The sequence below is a fragment of the Marmota marmota genome, unplaced genomic scaffold, assembly GCF_001458135.2.
Source record: "Marmota marmota marmota unplaced genomic scaffold, marMar, whole genome shotgun sequence".
In the NCBI taxonomy this organism is placed as follows: domain Eukaryota; kingdom Metazoa; phylum Chordata; class Mammalia; order Rodentia; family Sciuridae; genus Marmota; species Marmota marmota.
Window position 1 is genome coordinate 8994459 of NW_026000119.1, and position 23418 is coordinate 9017876.

Genomic DNA, 23418 nt, shown 5'->3' on the forward strand with positions numbered 1-23418 from the left:
TGTAACTGTAAATAGGGGTGCTGTGGAGTGGCCAAGCACAGGCTTTGCAACACTTACAGACCTGGACTTGATCAAATTTGACTTAATTTATATATATGTAGATAAAAGACCAGAGAAAAATAAACCCACATGTTTACAGCGATAGCATGAATACAGGGGTAAATTCTCTCTCTCTTTTTCCTGTGACTCTGAAATGTCACTGCAGTGGGAAAGTTTACAGAATTATACAAACCGAAAAAAAAAAAAGGGAATTCTTATTTTGCGCGACTCGAATTAATTCATAACGTAAGTAAAGCCTTGTGCAGCCCCTAACTCTAGCAGCTGGCAAGTGGTACTGATGGTAACTCTCTTCTGAGCCGAAACTCAGGAGAAGATAAAAAATAAAGATGCAACTGTTTTAGAAACGCTGGCAGCCAACTGTATTTACAACTCCCCTCTGTTCTCTGCTTCCCCTTCTCCCTGCGGACTTGGCGATGGAGGGCGGTGGAGGGGACGCGCGCGTGCGCAAGGGCGCGCACCAGTGCACAAACACAGAGCCCCCGGTGTACCCGGGGTTTAGAGAAGGTTCCCTGACGACCCTCAGCCGTGAGGTGGAGAAGAAGAGACATATGAAAAGTACATAAAAAGCACCACTGTTGAAGGGGAGATTCGAATGGAATAAAAGAAGTGGGTGAGTTTGTTGGATGTCATCCACTCAAGTAGGAAGCTGCCAGGGCAGAGAACTACCCTGAGAGGTGGCCTACCAGGGACAGCCAAGCCGGGTGGAACAGAATTTGCCGCCAGCTGTGACTCTGGCCTGCTATCAAGGATTGTTTTTTTTGTTGTTTTTTTTTTTTGTTTTTTGGTTTTTGTGTGTGTGTGTGTGTGTGTGTGTGAATAGTGTTTTCATTTGGCTTATTTAGTTAAGGACTCGAGTCTACCAAATGTTTATTTCTATCCTAAAAGTTGGAGTGACGAGTTCAAGTCAGACTATTCATAGATGCCTGAACAGCATGGCGTATCCCCCTTTCTGGAAATGGTTTTGTCTTCCTTCATTCCTTGCTTCTGGAAACTTTCCCACTTTTCCTTTGGATCTTTGGTTACCTAAGAGCTGGATGGAAACCAAAAGATAAACCTGAGCAGTGAAACATCTGTTCACTCACATTTGCTGATTCTCATGAAGTCATCATTTGGAGTTGGTTATCTATAACTAAGAAAGGAGATCTGAAGTCTTGTCTCCCTATAAAATTCCCCATGAACTGTGATGGCTGTCAGCATATAGGCTGGTCTCCAGGCGAAATCACTGATCATTGTCTGATCCCACTACTCGCATCCACCCTAATTCTTCCCATACCCTGTTCTTCTGGACCTGACTCCTTCCTGTAGAAAACTCTTTTGCCTAACCCTTGAGATTGCTGGAGATATCATTATTAGAGCTGTCTCTCAAATATTCCTTGCAATAATCCTTTCAAATAGTCTCTCCTCACCAAAGATTTGGTTTTTATTTGACACTCCTGACCTTGTGCCAACTGCCTATGTTGAGTTGACACAGGAAAGAGTTGTAGAAGATTAAACCAGTGTAAATGGGAGGAGGGGTGGACTGGGAGCAAGATAAGGATTAATTGAGACCAGTTGTGTGTGTATCTCAGGACCTAATCAAAGGGCTCAGTAAATGCTTGTGGTCTTAGTTATTACCATCTTCAGGTTGGGGTTAAGAGGATGTCAGGGCATGGTCTAAAGAAGAAAACAAACAAACAAAAACAGATCATGTCACTCCAGTGAGTCTGGTGAAATATAGGCAACTCAGCAAACGTGAAACAGAACAAGGGGGCCCGGGCAGGAGTCATTAATCACGGTTGGTCCTCTCTTCCAGCCCCAAACAACAAGCTGTTAACATAAAACTGGAAACAAGGGCTGGAGTGCAGCTCAATGGTAAAGCTCTTTCCAGCAGTATCTGCCCTGGGTTTGGTCCCTGGAGGGGGCGGAGAGGGGTGATAACCGGAAGGTGGAACAGGAAAAGAATGACTTAGAAAATTATAGTTTAGGTTAGAAAAAAAGCAATTAAAAAATTAAAAAGACTACATAGATATAAGCAACGTACTTAATGATCTATGTTAAATGTAAAAAGCAGATGTAAAGCATACCTGTGTGGGAACACAATGAGCAGATAAAGTGGGGGAAATAAAGATAATTTAAAGATTTTAATTTTTTAGTTACCCTAAAAATAATTGTTCCTTTTTTTTTTAAGTGAAAATCAGATTCTATAAAATGCTACTGATAAACTCTAAGGGAGGGAGAAGGAATGGAAACAAAGAAAACCGGTTCCTTCTAGTCTTCATTTATTCTTGCAAAACAGGGTGAGCTTAGTGCTCCTAGGTTCAGCTCTCCAGAAGCCCCAGGTGCAGCCACCTGACATTGCACTTCCCTGGTTGATTTAGCACTCTAAATTCCTTGCTGATTTTTCTGGACACTTTTCACAGTGTATGAATAATTTTATCTGTTTAAAAAAAAATCGCTTCAAAACTGTGTACCCTGGGGGGGGTGGGCTGGGTTGTGGCTCAGCGGTAGAGTGCTTGCCTAGTATGTGTGAGGCCCTGGGTTCAATCCTCAGCACCACATATAAATAAATAAAATAAAGGTATTGTGTCCACCTATAACTAAAAAATAAAATAAAATAAAAAGAATTATGCAACCCAAGAGAATTCTCAAGTGTCAATCAGCCTGGTTAGTCCTCTGGTTTTTCTTGCCTGCTTTGACTTTAACATGTCCCTCTGTTTCAGGAAAGAAATAAACATTTAGTAGACTTGATTCCCTAACTAAACAAGCAAATTAAAATATTAGTGATAACAATTGAAATAGCCCCTGATGGCTTGCTAGAGTCATGGCTAATGGCAGATTGTGCTGCACCTGGCTTCTCCCCAATCTTTGCCTCCACCCTTGTTTTTTTCTGCCTGGCTGAAGGAATCTGATCAAGACTATCTTCTCTTCCAATATCACAAGCAAAATCAAGGGAAGCTAGTGTCTATGTTTCCTAGGATCATACTTAGTTGATTGAACAAATATTTCTCCAGGGAGGTCACTGTTCTAGGTGTCCCAGGTGCTATAGGAAGTATTAAACAAACAAACACCCTATTCTTCTTTTTGTAGATAAGCACTTTTCATTTTGAGACACCATCAGATAACTTAATACATTGACATACTGAATAGTGGCATTTTTCTTTCCATTTTAGGTTGCTAGATTCATATGCTTTGTGTTAATTCCTAGAAACTTCAATTTTTCAGTGAGACCCTATCTCTAAATAAAATACAAAGTAGGGCTGGGAATATGGCTCAGTGGTCAAATGCCTCAGCAATTCTTATATAATATGTCAGAAGGTTCAAAGGAAGGGAGAATTTGTCCTATTGGGGACACTCAAGCAATTTGTGGAAGAGGAAAAATTATTGTCTTGCCCTTTTCTGGAACGTCATGGACAAGAAAAAGAGATCCTTATTTTAATGAAATCAACTTTTTAAATATCTATGGATCTTCAAAATCCTTTAGAAGATAAGTAATATTATTTACACATTAGACCCCATATGTAACATATTAGTTGTAGGTAGGTTAAACTCCAGTAACTGAGCTGTTTTTTTTTTAAGTGCTGTATGTGTATTTTATCACGGGAGACTCCACCATATAACATGTATAATTAAAATGTGTAGTATGTTATAAATATTTTATTAAAATGTTTTATGCAGAGATGGGATAAGAGAATGGAGAATGGAGGAAAAGCTTCTCTGAGTTCCAGACCCAGATCTGACATAAGTAGAGAAAGGTTGGATACCTCTTATCAGCCGCAGGACCTTTCAAGTTACAGTGTTTTCTTGTACTCTGGGCTTGAACTGACTGTTTCTCTCTCTTCCTCAAATAGGTTAGGCTTCTGTTTAGAAGGTAAGATAAAAAGTTACAAAGCTCCTAACTGCTTCAAATGATTGATTAAATATCTCCCATACCTGAGGCAGGAAGTGATCAGTGTGTGGCAGAACAGATCAAAACAACTTGCCAAGGAGTCAAGAGCAGGATCTTGGAGGTTGGAAGAACACAAGGGATTTCATAGTTTGATTTTTTTCCATCTCATCATCCTGATCTCAGCTCATCCCATTATGACCCAACACCTATAAATACCTATAAAAATTTTAGGGCACTTATAAAATTGCTCAATGTAAGTTTTTACAGGAATCCTGTAGATAGGATGATGGGACATAATGGGTTAAATCAGTCAGTGAAGACCAAGAGTATTTGAACAATGTATCGTTTGGATAGAAAACTGAAGGTTGGACATTCCAAACTGACTTGAAGTTTTTCTGCATTTGTTTATTCCATAGTCACCTTGCGTTGTTTTTTGTTGTTGTTGTGGTTGTTTGTTTGTTTTTTGTTTTGTTTGTTTGTTTTTCTTCAGCAGAGATTCTTGGTATTTTTTCTGTTCAATAATAGAGCTGTGTCATTGCGTTTTCTTGCAACATTGCTTCTATTAAATTGGAGCCCTGGGCTATTCAAAGTTGACATTCTGTCATGTGCTTGTTACATTTATAGCCAGTGTTTTTCCAACCTGTTTTGAAGCTGGTCTCTGTTTATTGTCACTCAGAGCTTCTTTGTCAGAGGATTGACAGGGAGAGCAGGGGCTGCTTTGCTTGCAATCTGATGCTGTTTTGTGGGGGAGGGGATAATACCAGAGACTGAACTCAGAGGCATTTGACCACTGAGCTATATCCCCAGCCCCTACTTTGTATTTTATTTAGAGATAGGGTCTCACTGAGTTGCTTAGTGTCTTCTTGTTGCTGAGGCTGCCTTTGAACTCCCAATCCTCCTGCCTCTTCTCCGTCTTGCAATCTGATTCTTATTGTTTCACTAGTGTCATGATATTGTACCAATGGACCCCATTTTCCTTTCTCAGTTTTATTTTTAAAATTTTCTCAATATTAATTTCCCTACTCATTATTTTAAAAGTTGGAAAATACAAAATCTCATCAAGGAGAAAATAACAGTGATCCAAAGTCCCAACGCTTAGAGTTAATAACTGTTTTCATTTTGGTTTATTTATTTTTAGTCTGTGCTTTTATCTTTATTGTGTCTTTTAATAATTTCTGCTATGGAAATACAGTTTTTCTCCTTTAACATATTGAAGATTGTTATGGCTACAAGGTAATAGGAGTCTGCCTGTTAGCTGTAGCCACTTTATTTATCAGGCTTATGTTATTAGGCAACTGTGAATAACATAGCACCCAAATCTCACTGTCTTGAAGTAACATCTATTTCACCTTGATGGGTGTAGGCTGGCTGCAGTTTCGGTTTGACTGGCTGAGCTCAATTAGGCTGGCTTCTAGGCTTCTAGTCAACTTCAGGCCTGGTCTGCACATTTCCATTTCAGGATCTAGGCTGAGGATCACCAGCTGCCAGGCTCTTCTCTTGGCAGAAAGTGACATCTCCAAGACATCTGATACAGAGGTGCCATGTATCTTAAGACCTTAGCTTCAAATGTTGCATTGCAACCACCCACTTACATTCAGTTGGCGAAACCTTGGCATTGGCCTGGCCTGAAATCAGTGGGGTGGGAAGAATACTCCTGCCCTAGGGAACCATGACAATTCATTAGGTAAGGCTGCCATAATAAGTGCCACAGGCTGGGTAGCTTGAACAACAGAAACTAAGAGGCCTTGTTTCGGACTGAGCTCTGTACCAGGTCCCCAGAGACCCAATTAAAAATCAAAATGGAGCCATTCATAATAAAGTTAACCAAACCAAAATTAAGTTATCTTCTGCAAAATAAAGAGAGAACCAAATTTCCTAGAACCTGAAGTAAATTGTTGTTAAAAGTGAACTTCTATTGCCCCTGCTTACAAGGAAAATTTAAAAAATGACCAATCTACTTTATTGGTTTTTGTTTCTACTTTCCTCATGCCTTTTCTGTCTGTAATACCACCTCCTCTGCTCAGTACATCAGAACACTTATTCTATTTTGCAGCACATAAAGTCAAGTAAAATCTTTAAATTATTGTTATTTTGTCCTTTGACAGCAGGATTGACTTCTTCTGAAGCCTCTCTCCTTGGCTTGTAGATGGCCATCTTTCCCTGTGTTTTTATGTGATCTTTTTCTATATATGTATGTATATCTCCTGACTTCTTACGTGGACACTAGTCATATTAGATTAAGGCCCAACTTCAGGACCTTATGTAACTTTGGTTACCTCTCTAAAGAACCCAATCTCTACATATAGTTACATTCTGAGGTCCTGGGAGTTGGGACTTCAACATACAGACTTGGGGGTGATAGGGGTATATAATTTAGCCCAAAACACCTGGCAAGGGTAGGAAGCAAAGGAAGGATTATGGACAGAGAATACAGTCTACCATAGTCGCTTAAACTCAGTGAGGCTCAGTTTCCTTGTCTTTGAAACAGGGTCAGGCATCTCCATTTTATGAATTTGTTGGGGATTTATATAAAAATGCATATAAACTCCTGGTGGTGAAGTGAGTCAGGATCAATGTGGTTTCAGCTCAACTGGAAGGACCCAAACTGGTCTGGAGCCTGTCTCCTTGTTCTTGTCTCACCTGGGCAAGCTGGAAGTGTATGGTACTTTTCAGAAGAGGCTAAATTCTTCAGCAGCTGTACCATCAGTGACATCTTTGAAAATAACAAAGCCAAGTGGGGCATTTGGTTTTGGCAATGCCATGTTCCCACCCATGAGCTATGTCTCTAGCAACCTTCCTTTACAACAAATATTCATTGAGGACCTATGGCTTCATGGGACTATGGGGCCTCTTGGTGTAATGCATGGAACTGTTCTCAAGAGATAGCCATTGAATGCCTGTGAAATAATTAAAATAACTGAGGTAGGACATCTGAGAAGGGAGCATACTTCCTGCTTCATGTCCAAAACCAATGGCCTTACAGTTTTGTAAATCTCCTTTTGTTTTTTCTTTCCTAGAATATGGTGTTAAGGAATGGTACCGAGATCTTTGACTCCTGGGAGAAGCCCCCACTGCCCGTGTATACTCAGTTCTATTTCTTCAATGTCACCAATCCAGAGGAGATCCTCAGAGGAGAGATCCCTCGGTTAGAGGAGGTGGGGCCATATACCTACAGGTAAGTCCCAACCACTTGCCTCCTTCCCATGCTAGAAATATGGAAGGATCCCATTGTGTCTGCTCCTCTGCTGGCATCACCCTGTGAGGAGCACAGGTGTTGGCTCCATTCTGTCTGAAACACTGCTGATGGGTGTGATACCTCCATAGAAAATGACTGACTGTGTGGACTGGGCCGAGTTCTAGTGTATTTTATTTGCCATGAAGAACTATTCTCCACCTCTGGTCGTTTTAAGGTCACCCCTTGATACTCTTTAGTGACTTTCAGGGTCTTCCCTACCATTTCCCATTTCCACATACCTTTTAAAGTCAGTTTCCAGAATTTACCATGGGTCTGAGATACCTTTCTGTTTCTTTTCTGCCCCTTCCCCCGACTTATCCTGGGTATGAAAGATAACTGAGTGGCAGGGTTGGTTAGAGTCTTTGGCAATAACCACCAGTTTTAAACATTGGGGAAGTAGAATTGCATTAATTATTTTTTAAAAGATGAACAGCTTGTGGATCTTATAATCAGAACTTTTTCCCTCTTGCAATATCCCCCTTCTCCCTGCTGAAGTAGCTCCTCCTTCCCTCTGCAATAATCTTTCCAGTAAAGTCTCTCCTTGCCAAGTTAAAAATGGATAGATTAATAGAGGAAGCTGAGAGTAAGCTCTTTCTTTTTCAGGACCACTAAATGGTCGAAATGCCTATAATCTGTCATAACTGTTCACTCAGTGTTTGATGCATGGCTGATTCATTTGTTATGAATCAATATTTTTCTTGGTGCTGAAAATTCAGAGATAAAAGCCCTGGTCCTGCCTTCAGTGATCACACTCTACCTTTGGAGTCAGACAATGACCTATTTCTAATCTTACCTCTGCAACTTATTGACTCACTGTGTTTTAGTTTCCTTATCTGTAAAGTAAGGATAAAAATAAAACCTCCAAGTAGGATTATTTGAAGACTAAATGATTCGATGAGTCAGTATTTATAAAATGCTCAAACTAGTGCCTAACACACAGTTAGTGATAGCAAGTAAGTGTTTGCTATTATTATTAGTCTTAATGGATTTATTTGGTCTGATAATAATTCACAAATCCAGAATGGTAAAATGAACCCAGTTGTTATGTAAAGGAATTTTAAGAAAATGCTTAGGTCCTTATTTTTATTTTCTTATTTATTGAGAGACAAGGTCTCACTATGTTAACTCAAGTTGACTTCAAACTCCTGGGCTCAAGTGATTCTCCTGCCTCAGTCTCCCAAATAGCCAGGACTGCAGGTGTGTGCCACAGTGCCTGGTGGGGTCCTCATTTTTTAAAGCACTTTTATGTCTATGACTAGGGACTGGGGTTGTGGCTCAGTTGTAGAGTACTTGCCTGGCATTGAACCTTGTGAGGTCCTGGGTTTGATCCTTAGCACCATATATAAATAAACAAATAAAGTGAAAATCCCATTGGCAACTAAAAAGTATTTTTTAAAAATGCTATGACTAAAGAAACTGTGCTGTGTGGTAGAGCAGTTCTCTATCTGAGGCTCTCCTGGGCAACAAATGGTTGCAGGATTAGGATCCAGTATACTGCATGGTGGTAGTTTTATTGTTTTAACTAAATTTCTTAAGGTGAGGGGGAGGCTGCCTCCACAGAAACAAACCTCCCCTGAGAACTCAGAAAGAACCCCAACACACGACTTCCCCTCTGGGTCTCCTGGCCTGTTCCTGTGGTCATTATCCTTGACTCCTGAGAAAAAAGACATGGACTCTAAGCTGGGTGCTGTGGTATGTGCCTATAGTCCCAGCTAGTGAAGAGGGTGAGGCAAGGGCTGGGGATATAGCTCAGTTGGTAGAGTGCTTGCCTAGAATGCACCAGGCCCTGGGTTCAATCCCCAGCACCACAAAAAATAAATAAATAAATAAGAAAGAGGGTGAGTGACGCAAGAGGATTACCGGACCTCAGCTCCAAAAACAAACCACCAAGAAGACGACATGGATTCTAATCAACTGAAAGCAAATTCAACATTCTGCTGAAATGTCTCCTGGTTGTTGTGTCTGGGTGTAGGTATGCTCTATTAGATGTGTTCTAGGAATAAATCCTAGAATTAAAACAGCATTCAACTATAAACATAGCCCTCCATGTTCCCATTTAATATGGGCCTTGACTAATTACTCCTGGGGAAAGTTCAGGAACATTGTTTTCAGGGGTTCTTCCATAGATCATATGTTGTATTAGCAGTCCCTGAGGCCTTACTACTGGAGGCACAGACATTGTATCTCATTGAAGCTGTTTGAAATATTGTGGATGTTCATAAATACTTTAAAGTTATGGTAATCATCCAACCTGCTGCTACTTCTTACTTACAGTGTTGATAAAGAGGCATATACATATTGCTTCTTAAATCACAGATTTTTAACTTGATAACAGTATTTCAGTATATAGTAGGCCCTCTGTATCTGTAAGTTCTGGGCTTGTCCATCTTTCTGTCTGTTTGAATAGTTAATCAACTATTTGAAAATATTTGGGAAAACATTACATTGTTGCTGCTATGTACAATATAGTTAGTGCTGTGGTATTGCTTCTGTACTGAATAGGTACATATTTTTTCCTGGTTATTATTTCCTGAACAATACAAAAATATGCAACTATTTACACAATATTTACACTGTACTAGGTGTCATAAGTAATCTAGAGATAATTTAAAATGTAGGGGAGGATGTGCATAGGTTACACACACATATTACACCATTTTATCTAAGGGACTTGAGCATCTGAGGATGTGCATATGGGGGTAGGGAGCTAGAACTGACCCCCCAAAGATACCAAGGGATGACTAAAATTGGTTTCCTTGGTAATTCTGGGTATTTTATTTCCTGTATTTTAAAACGTTGATCTGAGAAATGGTCCTGAGGTTTTCATCATAGATAGCCTATGGAGCTTATGGCACAAAGAAGGTTAAGAATCTCCTGAGAGCTGATCCAGTAGGTTGGAAGGATTGATTCCTCATTGACTGTCTTATTTTTCCTCCATGAGCTTTCCTGCCTCTGGTCCTAATTCTTGCCTTCATTTCTTCTCCACTCTGTTGCCAGAGTGACTTTATAAAAGACACATCTGATATTTCCCCCTCTTCCCTGCTAAGTGTCCTAGTGATGCTCCTTGTGTGATTGATGTCCAAGGTCATAGAGATTTGGCTCCTTGTTTGTCTAGCCTCTTTTTAATTTATTTTTTGGACTTGTATTAGTCAGTTTTCCAGAATGATAACAAACACTTGGGGTAATCAACTTATACAGAGAAAAGGTTAATTTTGACTCAAAGTTCTGGAGATTTCAGTCCATGATCGGTTGGCCCTGTTGCTTTTGGGATCTGTAGCAAGGCAGCCCATCATGGCAGGAGTGCATGGACCACTCACCCCATTGCTTGGAAAAAGAAAAAAAGTGGAGAGGCAGTTTGGAGTCCCACCGTTCCCTCCAAGGGCACTCTGCCAGTGACCTGAAAACCTCCTTCTAGGCCCTACCTCTTAAAGGTGCCACAACCTCACAATAGAGCCACTCTGGGGAACAAGCCTTTAACACATGGGCCTTTAGAGAACATTTATCCAACCATAGCAGCACTTCTTTTTTCCCTTTTTTGTGGTGCTGGGAATAGAACCCAGGGCCTTGTACGTGGTAGGCAAGCACTCTACTACTGAACTACATCAGCAGCCTTGCAGCACTCTTAACCTAGAATTTTAAATTCTGAGTTTTCCAGTAGAAATTTAATACAAGTCACACAAGACATTGAATTTTTTTTTTCTATTAGACACATTTTAAAAAGTTAACAACAACAACAAAACAGCCAAGTATGGCGGTGCACCCACATAATCCCTGTAGCTCAGGAGGCTAAGGCAGGAGGATTGCAAATTCAAAGCTAGCCTCAGCAACTTAGTGAGACCCTGTTTCAAAATAAAAAAAGGGCTGGGATGTGTCTCAGTGATTAAGTACCTCTGGACTCAATCTCTGGTTAAAAAAAAAAAAAAAGTTAAAAAATCAGGCAAGGGCTGGGGATGTGGCTCAAGCGGTAGCGCGCTCGCCTGGCATGCGTGTGGCCGGGGTTCGATCCTCAGCACCACATACAAACAAAGATGTTGTGTCCGCCGAAAACTAAAAAATAAATATTAAAAAATTCTCTCTCTCTCTGACTCTCTCTCTCTCTCTCTCTCTTTAAAAAAAATCAGGCAAATATAATTTTAATATTTTATGTAATTCAATAAGATCCAAAATGGTATCATTTCAACATGTTATTGATATTCAGAATATTGATGAGATAGTTTACACTTTTTTTATACTAAGGCTTTGAAATCCCATGTGTGTTTTACATTTACAGCGTGTTTCATTTCCTTCTAGTTATATTTTTAGCACACATAGCTGTATGTGGCCAGGGGTTACCATATTGGACAGCTCAATTCTAACCATTCTGCAATTACTTGTAAACTGCCCCAAACTCTACCATGCATCAATTGCCTTTGTCAAAGAATGAATTCATCAACATTTTATTTAGCTTAAATCTGCCTCTTCTTGGAACTTGTCCCTGGTATGTGCACCCATTACAATAGTAACTAAATGCATTTTTTTTTTAAAAAAATTATGTATATATGACAGCAGAATGCATTACAATTCTTATTATTATAGAGCACAATTTTTCATATCTCCAGTTGGATACAAAGTATATTCATACCAATTCGTGTCTTTATAACTGTACTTTGGATAATAATGATCATCACATTCCACCATCATTAATAATCCCATGCCCCCTCCCTTCCCCTCTAAACCCTCTGCCCTATCTAGAGTTCGTCTATTTCTCCCTTGCTCCCTCTCCCTATCCCACCATGAATCAGCCTCCTTATATCATCTTAATAATTGATTTACATATCTGTCTTTCCTTCCAAAGTACCAGAAGCTCCATGGAGAGCAGGGATCAAGTCCTTTCATCTCTGAATATTCAGTGTCTAATGAATATGTGTGGAATAAGTTAATGAAATATTCTTGGCTGTGACTTAAATTCATAGGACACAAAAGGAGAAATTGTTTAAAAACAAAGAACAGGGGTAGCTTAGCTGGAACCACAAGACTTAGGCAGGAAAACTCAAGAATAGGATCAAGAAGGAGGGACTGGGTCCTAAAAATCGAGTAGCTTTGTTAGGAACATGCATAAACACAGAGCAGACTGTTGAGGACTTCTAACTAGATTGAATGGGTTGTGAGATCTGGGATTCATAGAAAAACATGGCTTTTCAGGCCCCTCTATGGGGTCTGTTGGGCTCTATATATTTGCTTTTGGTAGTCATTCCTTGGATCTAATTTCTGTCACTTGAGACTGTTGTTTCCTGTACAGGATAGGCTGAGCATTCAGTAGCTCCTGCCCAGGTGTTTGGTAGTTCCACAGGCTCCCTCCCTCCACCTGAGTCAGCTGACTGTGTCTGCTGTGCCAAGGGACCTGGGGCAAAGGAAGGGGAGGGTGTGGGGCTGCTGGTGATGGGAAATCTCTGAGTGGGGAAAGGCTGTGCTAGGCCTGACTCACCTGCCCCACCATTGACAGTTGGCACATTTCCCCCTAGGTTGACACCTAGTTCAGACTGTGATTGTTCTTGGGAAAAGATGACACAGTTCCACGTGTTGATAAAAACCGGTCCGTCTGGTGTGAGGAATGTAGTGCCTTATTTGTATTTTTGTAAAGCTGTGGATCCACACGACTTTGCTTCATGAATTCTTTGTTTAGTGACAAATGTGCCTAAAATTTGTATCAAATTTATAATATCTCGTGGCTTTGCAACCATTTTGAGATTGAAAAAAAAATTTTCTAGGCATCTTTTTTCTTTTTCTTACTATTTAACATTTCAAAAATTAAAAAGATAATTGTCCAAGCCCTTTTCAACTAATTTCTTTTTTCTTTCTTTCTTTCTTTTTTTTTTTTTTGGTGCTAGGGATTGAATCAGGGCCATGTGCATGTGAGGCAAGCACTTTACCAACTGAGCTATATCCCCAGCCTCTTATATGAATTTGTTAAAATGTCCCATTATATAATGTTGGGTTTCATAGTTACACTGTCGGTTTTATTCATTTCTTTTTTAGGCCTGATAGTAAGAAACAAAGATGTGAGGCAGGTGTGTTACCGCACACCTGTAATCCCAGCTACTCAGGAGGCTGAGGCAGGAGGAGTGAAACTTTGAGGCCAACCTGGGCAACATAGTGATATCCTATCTAAAATACAATTAAAAGGGCTGGGGATGTAGCTCAGTAGTAGAGTGCTTGCATAGCATTCACGAGGCCCAGGATTCAAAATCCAATACTAAAAGAAGAAGAAGAAAAGAAAAGAAGATGTGAGGGATATAAAGTGGGCTTTTAAAAAACTGTTCATTGATTATGAAGTAATATTGAATTATGAAATAGTAATCAAAATATATAATATCATATGTAGCATTATCTTTAAAGGGATAAGCTATATTTTATATTATAAACATTATATATATGCATGTATGTATACCTATATTTGTGTATTTATATGCTATACATACATATACAGTAATCACTAAATATAAACTTGAAACTGCAATAAAGTAAAAGAGGAAAAATCTACTATCCAAGGTTTCACTGTCGCAAAGATAAGCAATGTTAATATTTTGGTGGATGTCCTCTCAGCCATTTTTCTAGGGTGAGTTTAACTTTTAGATAGTCCTCATACTATATGCACATGCAAATACATATGTATTATATATATGTAAATATACATAGGCATTATATAAGTATATATAGTGAGTATATATATAGGCATTTCCCCATGTTATATCTTTTTTTAAAAAACTGACAGATTATTAACAATCATAAAACTATACAACTGCAATAGGAAAATCAATGTTTATTTAATGAATTAAATGAAAACTAACCTGGATCTTACAGGGTTTTCAGCAGGTTCTGGGTTTGGTGCATACCTCCAAGGACAGGACATAGCTTGCTGGGAGCAGCAAGGAGTGAAAAGGAGGAACAATAATTTATCAAACATTTTCCTAACGGTTTTCCCCCAAAGTAATTCCCCTGAAATTAAAACAGAAAATAAAATATATGTATACCCAATTTCAGACATGACTCACCACCTGCATCAATCTTCATTTTACAGTTTCATTATTACTTTTTTAAAGGTGCTCAACACAAACTCAAATTTCATTTTAAGGCCATGAAATTGAGGGATGTGATATAGCAATTTCTTAACATCAAAGTTTAATTACTGCACAACGGTTCAAGCAACAAATACAAAGAAAATATTTGTATTGCTTGCTTCTTTCCCTCCAGCACAATCATGACTACAGCAGGCACTGTTGAACTGGTCACAAAAATCGTTGCATGAACAATATTTATTCCTTTTTAAAAAATGGAAATTTTACTTGTTTTTCTTTTCTATTATGGAAAAGAGAGCTAGACAGTTTTAGCATCGTTTTCTGCTGGCTGATTAAAGTCGTGAGTATATAAATCCTCTTGGTCACTTAACCTCCATCTAGCATGGAGGAGACACAAACAGTGAGGGAGTGTGCTTCCCTCATTCTTATCAATAGGAAAGCCAAAGCAAAAATAGAGCCCCATAGAAATTTCAACATTGAATTGTTTTCAAATCTGGAAGCTTAGGAGTCAAAGCTTTATGTGTCAGTAGACTCTGCAAATCTTTGTTAGCTCAAAATAAACCCTGATCTAGCAGATGATGTGTATTCCAAAGCCTATCTCTCAAAAAGTCCCACGTTCCTAGAAGGTCTATTAAACAGAGGCCAGCAGTAACCACGTGCCTCTCATTTGCACTCTGTGAGAGTCACGTCCCTGTGATATAAAGCACAGCTATAAGTCTCCAGAGCGTTTCAATCCATGCACACACACACATACACACACAGAGTTATCAATAGCCAACATTGCTGACACTCAGAAAACTAAATACTTTCCTAACTGAATTCTAAAGGAGAAGTACCTTGAATTTAAGGGGGTTTTTTTTGTTTTGTTTTTTTAACTTTAGTCTTCAGTATTGAAACTGCTGTGTTACTCCATTTTTCCATGAAAAGAAATAGAAAAATTAAGTTGGGGGAAAAATGTTTAAAATGAATGACCTTGGGAAAACATTATTAAATAGGTTAAGAAAAAACCTTCATATAAAGAAAATATCCTGGGCTTGGGGTTGTGGCTCAGTGATACAGCGCTCGCCTATCACATGTGAGGCCCTGGGTTAGATCCTCAGCACCACATATAAATAAATAAAATAAAGGTATTGTGTTCACCTACAACTAAAAAAATAAAATAAAAATAAAAATAAAGAAAATATTCCAGCAGGAGGTAAAAACTTACATGCATAGTGTTGCTCACAAGAGCATGACTGATAATAAATAACAGAAGCAAATGAAATATTCAGTAATAAAACTATGAAATAAATGAGGAAATGCCCAAATGATAAAATGTCATATAGCCATTAAAGATAATTAGGGAGATGATGAAAGATGAAGATCTGTGACATTGCTAAGCCAGATACAAGCAGAATCCCTGCCACATGCGAACAGCATGTATACTGAGCTCCTGTGCAAAAACCACCTGGAATGTATGCTGAAATGCTGTGTCACTGATATGGGTAGTTTTCCCTCCGTTGAAAAATGATAGAAAACTTTTATAGTGGCTACAAATTCTTTAGAAGAAAACAGAAATATAAAACATATATTTGAAATAAATGCGCCTGAGGGAGGCACAGTGCTGACACCAGGCAGAAATCCATTTGTCTCAACTAGGGAAGGTGGCATCTGGCCAGGCGCAGCTCTCAGGAGAGGGAGGCCCTTCAACAGGAGGGAGAGAAGAGGAGGCCCTAGAATGTCCATGGCCTCACCCGAGGTCCCCAGTGTCCCCACAGTGTCCCCAGCCAGGCCCTGATGTACCCACCTACAGCACTTTCATAAATACACACTTCTATGTTTGAGAACAAAATTTTACATCAGTCTTTGTAAATCCAGATGCATAATTATCTCCTCATAATAAAGCAGTTTTCAATCAGCAATAAGTTATTTGTTTTTTAAATGACAAGGTGGTGTTAATTATTTATACAGGTGACCATAGAGACCACTGGGTGATAGCCATCACAAGTACCATTAGATAGAGCATTATGTAAGAAAATAACAATTTCAATACAAAAGAGAAATACTCCATTTCCTATTTTACTGTGAGAACTGGGGCAAAAGATTACATTTTCTCTAAGTGCAATAGAATGGAGTTACAAAGCCTTCTCCATAAGCCCCCAAATATAGGGATGGAATATTTTTTATTGTTTTATGTTGACAATTATAACTACTAGCAAGTTTAGCTCTCTGAGGAAAATGTTCATTAAGACTAAATCACACAGAGCAGTAATGATTCTCAAACAATTGCCTAATAAAAAAATTTTTAAATAGGAAATTATTTATAACACTAAATTATTGTTATCAAATATACGTATATCAATGAATCACCATGTCATCATATATCATCAACATCAATAAATGCTGTAGTCAAGTGGCTTATTAGTATATTGCAGTATTCTACTACAGAAATAGCCATAAGGAGTTTAACATACTCAATATAATGATAATGTTTTAATTTTTGCATGCCATGTATCTTTCAGTTACATTCTCCCAATTGATTACATTCCAAATAGCTTTTAGATAATCAGGTCTGACTTTTTTAAAAATATTTTTTAAGTTGTTGATAGACCTTTATTTTATTTATTTATATGTAGTGCTGAGAATCGAACACCAGTGACTCACACATGCCAGGCAAGTGCACTACCGCTGAGCCCCAGCCCCAGCCCCAGAGCTGACGTTTTTATGCTGAAGGTAATAAGCATGCTCCCAGACATCCATCCCCTGCAGTGGAATAAGACCTGTTGTTCTTTGCGAAGGATCCTAATTAGAACAGGCAGCGATCTGCAGGCGTCCCTGCTCCTTATTGAAACAGAACCAACCCCAACCTGACCCCCCCCCCCAAACGCACACACCAACAGAGACACCTGCCATCTTCTCTTTAAACTTGTGGAAAGAACCAAAGTCACATTTGATGGCTTCCAGCAACTCTCCTTTGGGTTCTCCACCACCGTTAGGACTCAGATTTGTCTAGAAAATGGTGTGATTGACATGACCTCCGCCGTTGAACTTCAGTGCAGGTTGAAGGGCCACCTGAGCGGTAACACCTCCCTTGGCCAGTGCCTCCCGGTACTTTTCTCCTCCGCGAGGTTCAGGTTGTTCTCGTTGGCCGCGTGGTGCTTGCTGTGGCGCAGCTGCATGACCTGGGCGTTGATGTGCTGCTCCTGGACGCCATAGTCGCAGGGCAGGCAGATCGGGGAGGCTGGGTTTCTGCCGACACCCCAGAGACCCCGCGCTGCACGGCGGCACCAGACAGCGCTCAAGGTCCTCAGCCGCAGCCTCAGAGCCTCTTAACCGCANGCCTCTTCTTGGAACCAGTCCCTGGTATGTGCACCCATTACAATAGTAACTAAATGCATTTTTTTTTTAAAAAAATTATGTATATATGACAGCAGAATGCTCTTCGATTCATTGTACACAGATGGGGCACAATTTTTCACTTCTCTGGTTGCACACAAAGTAGGGTCCATGTTGTATCTTGATCTTTATAAAATAAATGTTGATCATGATAATATTTAATAAAGTGAATATATTACTACTACACCTTCTTCTATGATTCCTTCCTTTTTGAACATACAGATCCAGTTCTTGTATCAGAATAGAATAGTGTTGAAACTTAGAAAAGGAGGAGCTCCTATCATTTGTGGCGACATAACTGAAGGCTGATATGTTAAGTGAAATAAGTCAAGCGCAGAAAGGCAAAGACTGCATGATCTTATGCATATGCGGGATCTGAAAACCTTGATCCCCTAGAAGCAGGGAGTAGAATGGAGGTTACCAGAGCCTGGGGTGGGGGTTGAAGAGATGGAGGACAGTGAGTTCAAGGGATAGGAGGAGGAACTTATAATATTCTAATAGCACAACAATTAATTATTTCCAAATAGCTAGTAGGAGAATTTGGAATGCTCCCAGAACACAGGAAGGAACACTGCTTCCTAAGTTGGGCCATAGATATGCCAGTTACCCTGATCTGATTGTCACCCATTTTATAGTATATTGGACTACACTGTGCCTCATAAATATGTACAATTATTATGTGTCAGTTAAAAAGAAAGAAGTCCTACTCCCATCAAAGGTTTGATATTCAAGTCTATTTTCTTGTAATTCAGTCTTTTTTTTTTCACATGTAACTTTTTAAGGATCAAACTGTCTTCCTTGCCATTTAGCAAAGGTAGAAACTTTGTTCAAACTTTTAAATTGTGTGCTTCTATTTCTTGGATTCTTATCTCTCAGCTAAACATATAATTTTTTTTAATATCAAAGAAATGATAAAAAATTTAAATCCCACGATTGTTTCCAAGAAGAGTGCCTACCCTTCTTCTAAGCCTGACTTGCTCTTCTATGATAGTCTTTTAGATTAGTAGCCACCACCACCCCCCAAAAAAGTAACAAAAGTGGTTTTGAATGAAATAATGTATTTTTTTAAATCCTTAAACTCAAAACTAAGAAAAATAGAAAAAGATCCCCTACACCTTAGTGCTTGCCTTTGGCTTCCCTCTGAGACTTGGAAACTCATCTTCACGGGACATGTTTTTTCCGTGCAGCCTTGCTCTCACTTGATGCTGCTCTTTCACATCATCTCAGTCATGTCATCTTCTGCCCTGACCACAGCTTTCCCCTATGCACTCGGGAAGTGGGTCCTGTGCTGTCACTCTGTGCTGTCTGTCCGCCTGTCCCTCTGCCTCTGTTTGGAAGGCATCCTCCACCTCCTACCTAGGGTCAGCCTATACCTTCCAGGACCAACCCACAGGTGCATGATGATGTTCTCAGGATTTGCTTTCCCGTTGCCGCCCTCCCCATGGTCCTCTAGCTCCTGTGGTCTTCCAGCAGAGCACTTACCACAAGGAAGGTAGTGTTTCAATGGCAGTCTCCCTGTCCTGCTGTGGGTTCTCTGAGGACAAACAAGAACCAGGACTCATCCTGCCTCTCAGGAGCTAAGCACAAGCCTTTGCACGTGGTATTAGTAACTAGTGCTTCTAGGCACTTAGTATGTGCCAGGTGTGTCCTCACTGGATGGTCGATTTCTGTGGATTTAATTCTCATAACAACCCTACAAGATAGACATGTTATTACCTCCATTTTGCAGATGAGGAAACTGAGCACAGAAGCAATGAGTAACTTCTTAGTCCCAGAACAAGTATCAATGATGCTAGAGTTGAATGCTAAACCTAGCAGTCAGATCTCGACTTACACTTCTCTCTTGTGCTCAGTCACTCCCTACAGTGATTTTCAGCAGAGGATTAGGTGAATGAAGGAACCAAAAGGACCCAAAGAAGGGGTTGAATGACAGTATTGCAGACAGCCCTGAACTACACCCAGCCCTTTTTTTTTAATTTTTTTTTTTTTTTTGAGACAGGGTCTCACTAAGTTGTCCAGCCTGACCTCAAACTTTTGATTTTCCTGCCTCAATCTTCTGAGTTGCTTTGAATTACAGGTCTAGAGCACAGGCCCAGGTCATTTCTTAATGCCTAGAACCATCTTTGAGATTAATAAATGTTAACTGTGGTCTGAGTTTCATTAGCATCTCTTAATTAAGAGGGACTACCAGGCACTTTTAAATATGGTTTCTTGACTAATTTACTTTTGTTTTTGTCTTCAACTCTTGTTTGTATTTCTAGATGCTTCTTTGGTCTATTTTTAAAAGTGTCTTTTCGTGTTCTCTGATACCATAGGGCAGTAAGTGATCACTTCTTGCTCTCAACCCGCTGTTTACCAGTGGCCTCCTTGATTTTAGTTGACTGTTGGTGATCACCCATGGGGGATTTGGGTCACTAGATTTGTTGATGTTATTACTAAAACCTTTCTTTGTGTGCTGTGTCCATCTCATTGTTGCCAGAGTGACCAGAGTGCTTGGGAGGAAAACATTTTAGTTTCCTCAGACTAACATATATATTTTTTAAGTATTTCTTTTTTAGTTACAGATGGACATAATACCCTTATTTCATTTTCATGTGGTGCTGAGGATCGAACCCAGTGGCTCACGCATGCCAGGCAAGCACTCTGAGCCACCACCCCAGCCCCTAGCAAGTTGTTTTGAGAGGAAAGCCCTGGCTGTCTCTCTTTGTGGTTGCTTGGCCTCTGTGGAATCAGAGGTCATGTCTTACTGTCTTCTTTCAGTTAGAGCACTCTGTAAAGGCCAAGTGTCAGTCATGCCTTACCAGTCATGACTGGTGGAGGACTCCAGACTGCTGAGAGAAGTCACGTAGTTAACTGTAAGTGACCTGGCATAGTCAACCTGCAGGGAATTACTTTTTTTTTTTTTTTTTGAGATTTGGAAAATTTTGATCATCCAGGGTAAGCAAAAAAGAAAACATTTAAAAAGCTATCTCTAGTCAGTAAGTATAAATAAACATAAAGGAAGCAGGCTCTAGGTTTGGGATTATCCAGGCTTCTAAGTTCATGACCTAGGGCCTAGGTGAAGAAAAAAAATAAGCCTTACTTAGCCAGGTCATTGACTTTTGACATTAGTTTTCTAACTTGGCAGAGTTGACCCCTAGACCTATTCTGAGTTCTTCCTCTTGGCTCCCCAGCCTGGCTTTCTTTGCCTGCAAACTGGTGTTCACTCTCGTGTCACTTTTTCTACATCTAGTTCCTTAGCATCGAGCTCAGTTAATGTGCAGAGCTAAGTACATATTGTAAACAGCTACTCTTTCTTTTAAAATTTTTATTATTAGTTGTTCAAAACATTACATAGTTCTTGACATATCATATTTCATACATTTGGTTCAAGTGGGTTATGAACTATATGGTGTAAACAACTACTCTTGCAGAAGGTTTGGTCCTCATACTTGCTACAGAGAAGCTCTGGGAATGCCAGTTGAATGTGGAGAAATGTGTCCTCTCTGTCAGCACCAGCTGTGGCTGAGCAGGGGTTTAGCTTTGAAATTCCCTCTCCTCCTTCATCTTCTAACAAATCACTTTGTTTTTGTTATTTCTAGTCTAACCCTTAATTTTATTCATTTATTTTTCCATATTTTTTATTGGTTCATTATAGTTGTACATAGTGGTGGGGATTCATTGTTACATACTTATACATGAACACAATATAACAATATAATTTAGCCAATATCATTCATTCCCCAGTATTTCCTCTTTCCCTCCCCGCTGGGCCCTTCCTCTGCTCTACTGATCTCCATTCGATTTTCAAAAGACACCTACCCCTGAATACCTTTCTTTTCCTTTTTCCTCTCTAGCTTCCATATAGGAGAGAAAACATATAACATTACTGAGTTTAGCTTATTCCACTTAACAATAGTCTCAAGTTCCATCCATTTTCCTGCAAATGACATAATTTTATTCTCCTTTATGGCCAAATAAAACTCATTGTGTATATATACCACATTTTCTTTATCCATTCATCAGTTGATGGACACCTAGACTGGTTCCATTGTTTGGCTATTGTGAACTGTGCTGCTATAAACATGGGTTTGCATGTATCATTATAGTATACTGACTTTAATTCCTTAGGATAAATACTGAGGAGTGACATAGCTGAGTCCTATGGTGGTTTCATGCCTAGTTTTTTGGGGAATTTTCATACTGATTTTCATAGTGTTTGTACTAATTTACAATACCATGAACAATGTAAAAGTATTACTTTTTCTCCATATCCTCTTCAGAACTTATTCTTGTTTGTATTCTTGATGACTGCCGTTCCGACTGGACTGACATGAAATCTCAATGTTGTTTTGATTTTCAGTTCCCTGATTGATAATGATGTAGAACATTCTTTCATATATTTGTTGGGCCATTTGTATTTCTTCTTTGAGAAATGTCTATTTAATTCATTTGCCTATTTATTAATTGGTTTATTTGTTTTCTTGGCATTTTTTGAGTTCTTTATATATTCATGTATGTAGACATATGTTTGATTGACTTAGTAATTATACATATTGATGCTGAACAGTGACAATATGTATAATTACATATTATATGTGGGATGTGGACTGATCTAATCATGACAACTAACTTATCGTCTCATTTATTATTTATGTTTGGAACATTGAAAATTCTTTCTATTAGCTATTTTGTACTATTCACTTATTAGAGTCAATCATAGTTATCCTACTGTGCTCTACCAAACACTTTCTAAGAGATTTCCTAATACTTCATTTGGGGAACTAACTTGAACCAAACTGAACTGCATTACAAACAAGAATAAACTGTTTTAACTTACTAAGCCTTGGGCCTTATTTTTTTTTTTTCCTCAGTAGTGGGGTTTGAACCCAGGGAAGGCCCTTGCATATGACAGGCAAGTGCTCTATCACTTAGCTATATCCACAGCCCTTTTCAAAATTTTTATTTTGAGATAGAATCTTGTTAAGTTGCTGAGGCTGGCCTCAAAGTTTCAATTCTGTCTCACTCAGCCCCCTAAGTAGCTGGTCTTACAGGCATGCACCACCACACCCAGTAAACCACAATTTCTTCAATGAATTTTCAACTGAATTCAGGATAGAAATAAGAAGGCATTAATAAATAAATTGAAATTCAAAGTGAAGCTATAAACTGAAGTGAAAATGTTGATAATATTTCAGGATCAAACCATATCCAAGGAAAGAGAGTTTCTTGTTTGCTTCAATTCCCTGGTCAAGATGGCCCTTGACTGCTGTCCTTTCCCAATCATGGGGGGAAAGAATGAAAACAATCTTTTTGGAGAAAACTATCTGAAGCCTCATTTTCTTCAATCCCACATTTTAGCTTCAATCCCAAGGTTTTAAGGGTTTCTATATACAGCCTCTCTAAATAATGTATCCTTTAGAAAGAGTTATATTGAAAGTATAACTTTGATACTGAAAAAAAAGGAAAAGTCTTGTTTATGAAAGTGGTATCTATTTTCAAATATTTTTTTTCTTTTAGGGAAATCAGAAACAAGGCAAATGTTCAATTTGGAGATAACGGAACAACGATATCTGCTGTTAGCAACAAGGCATACGTTTTTGAACGGAACCAATCTGTTGGAGACCCTAAAGTTGACTTAATTAGAACACTGAATATTCCTGTACTGGTAAGCAGACATTTTTATATCATTGTGAATTTTAGAAGAAAGGAAAAAGATAAGGCTAGTATATAGTTTTGGTTTTAGGAACCTATTTAGGAACTACCATGTTTTAAAATATATATATATATATATATATATATATATATATATATATATTAGAAAATGTATCTTCCTTCTCTTCTTTAAA

At 39.0% G+C, this 23418-nt stretch overlaps 1 protein-coding gene and 1 pseudogene across 1 annotated transcript in view; one reads left to right on the top strand and one right to left on the bottom strand.

The window, feature by feature from the left end:
- The window catches only part of Scarb2 (scavenger receptor class B member 2), a 58086-nt gene that overhangs the window by 12355 nt on the left and 22313 nt on the right, over positions 1-23418 (top strand). Inside the window, exons 2-3 of the mRNA XM_015499274.2 lie at positions 6943-7100; positions 23090-23237. Of these exons, the coding sequence (XP_015354760.1) occupies positions 6943-7100; positions 23090-23237 (306 nt within the window). The remainder of the gene's footprint in view (positions 1-6942; positions 7101-23089; positions 23238-23418) is intronic.
- On the bottom strand, positions 16393-17532 carry LOC107153615 (annotated as a pseudogene).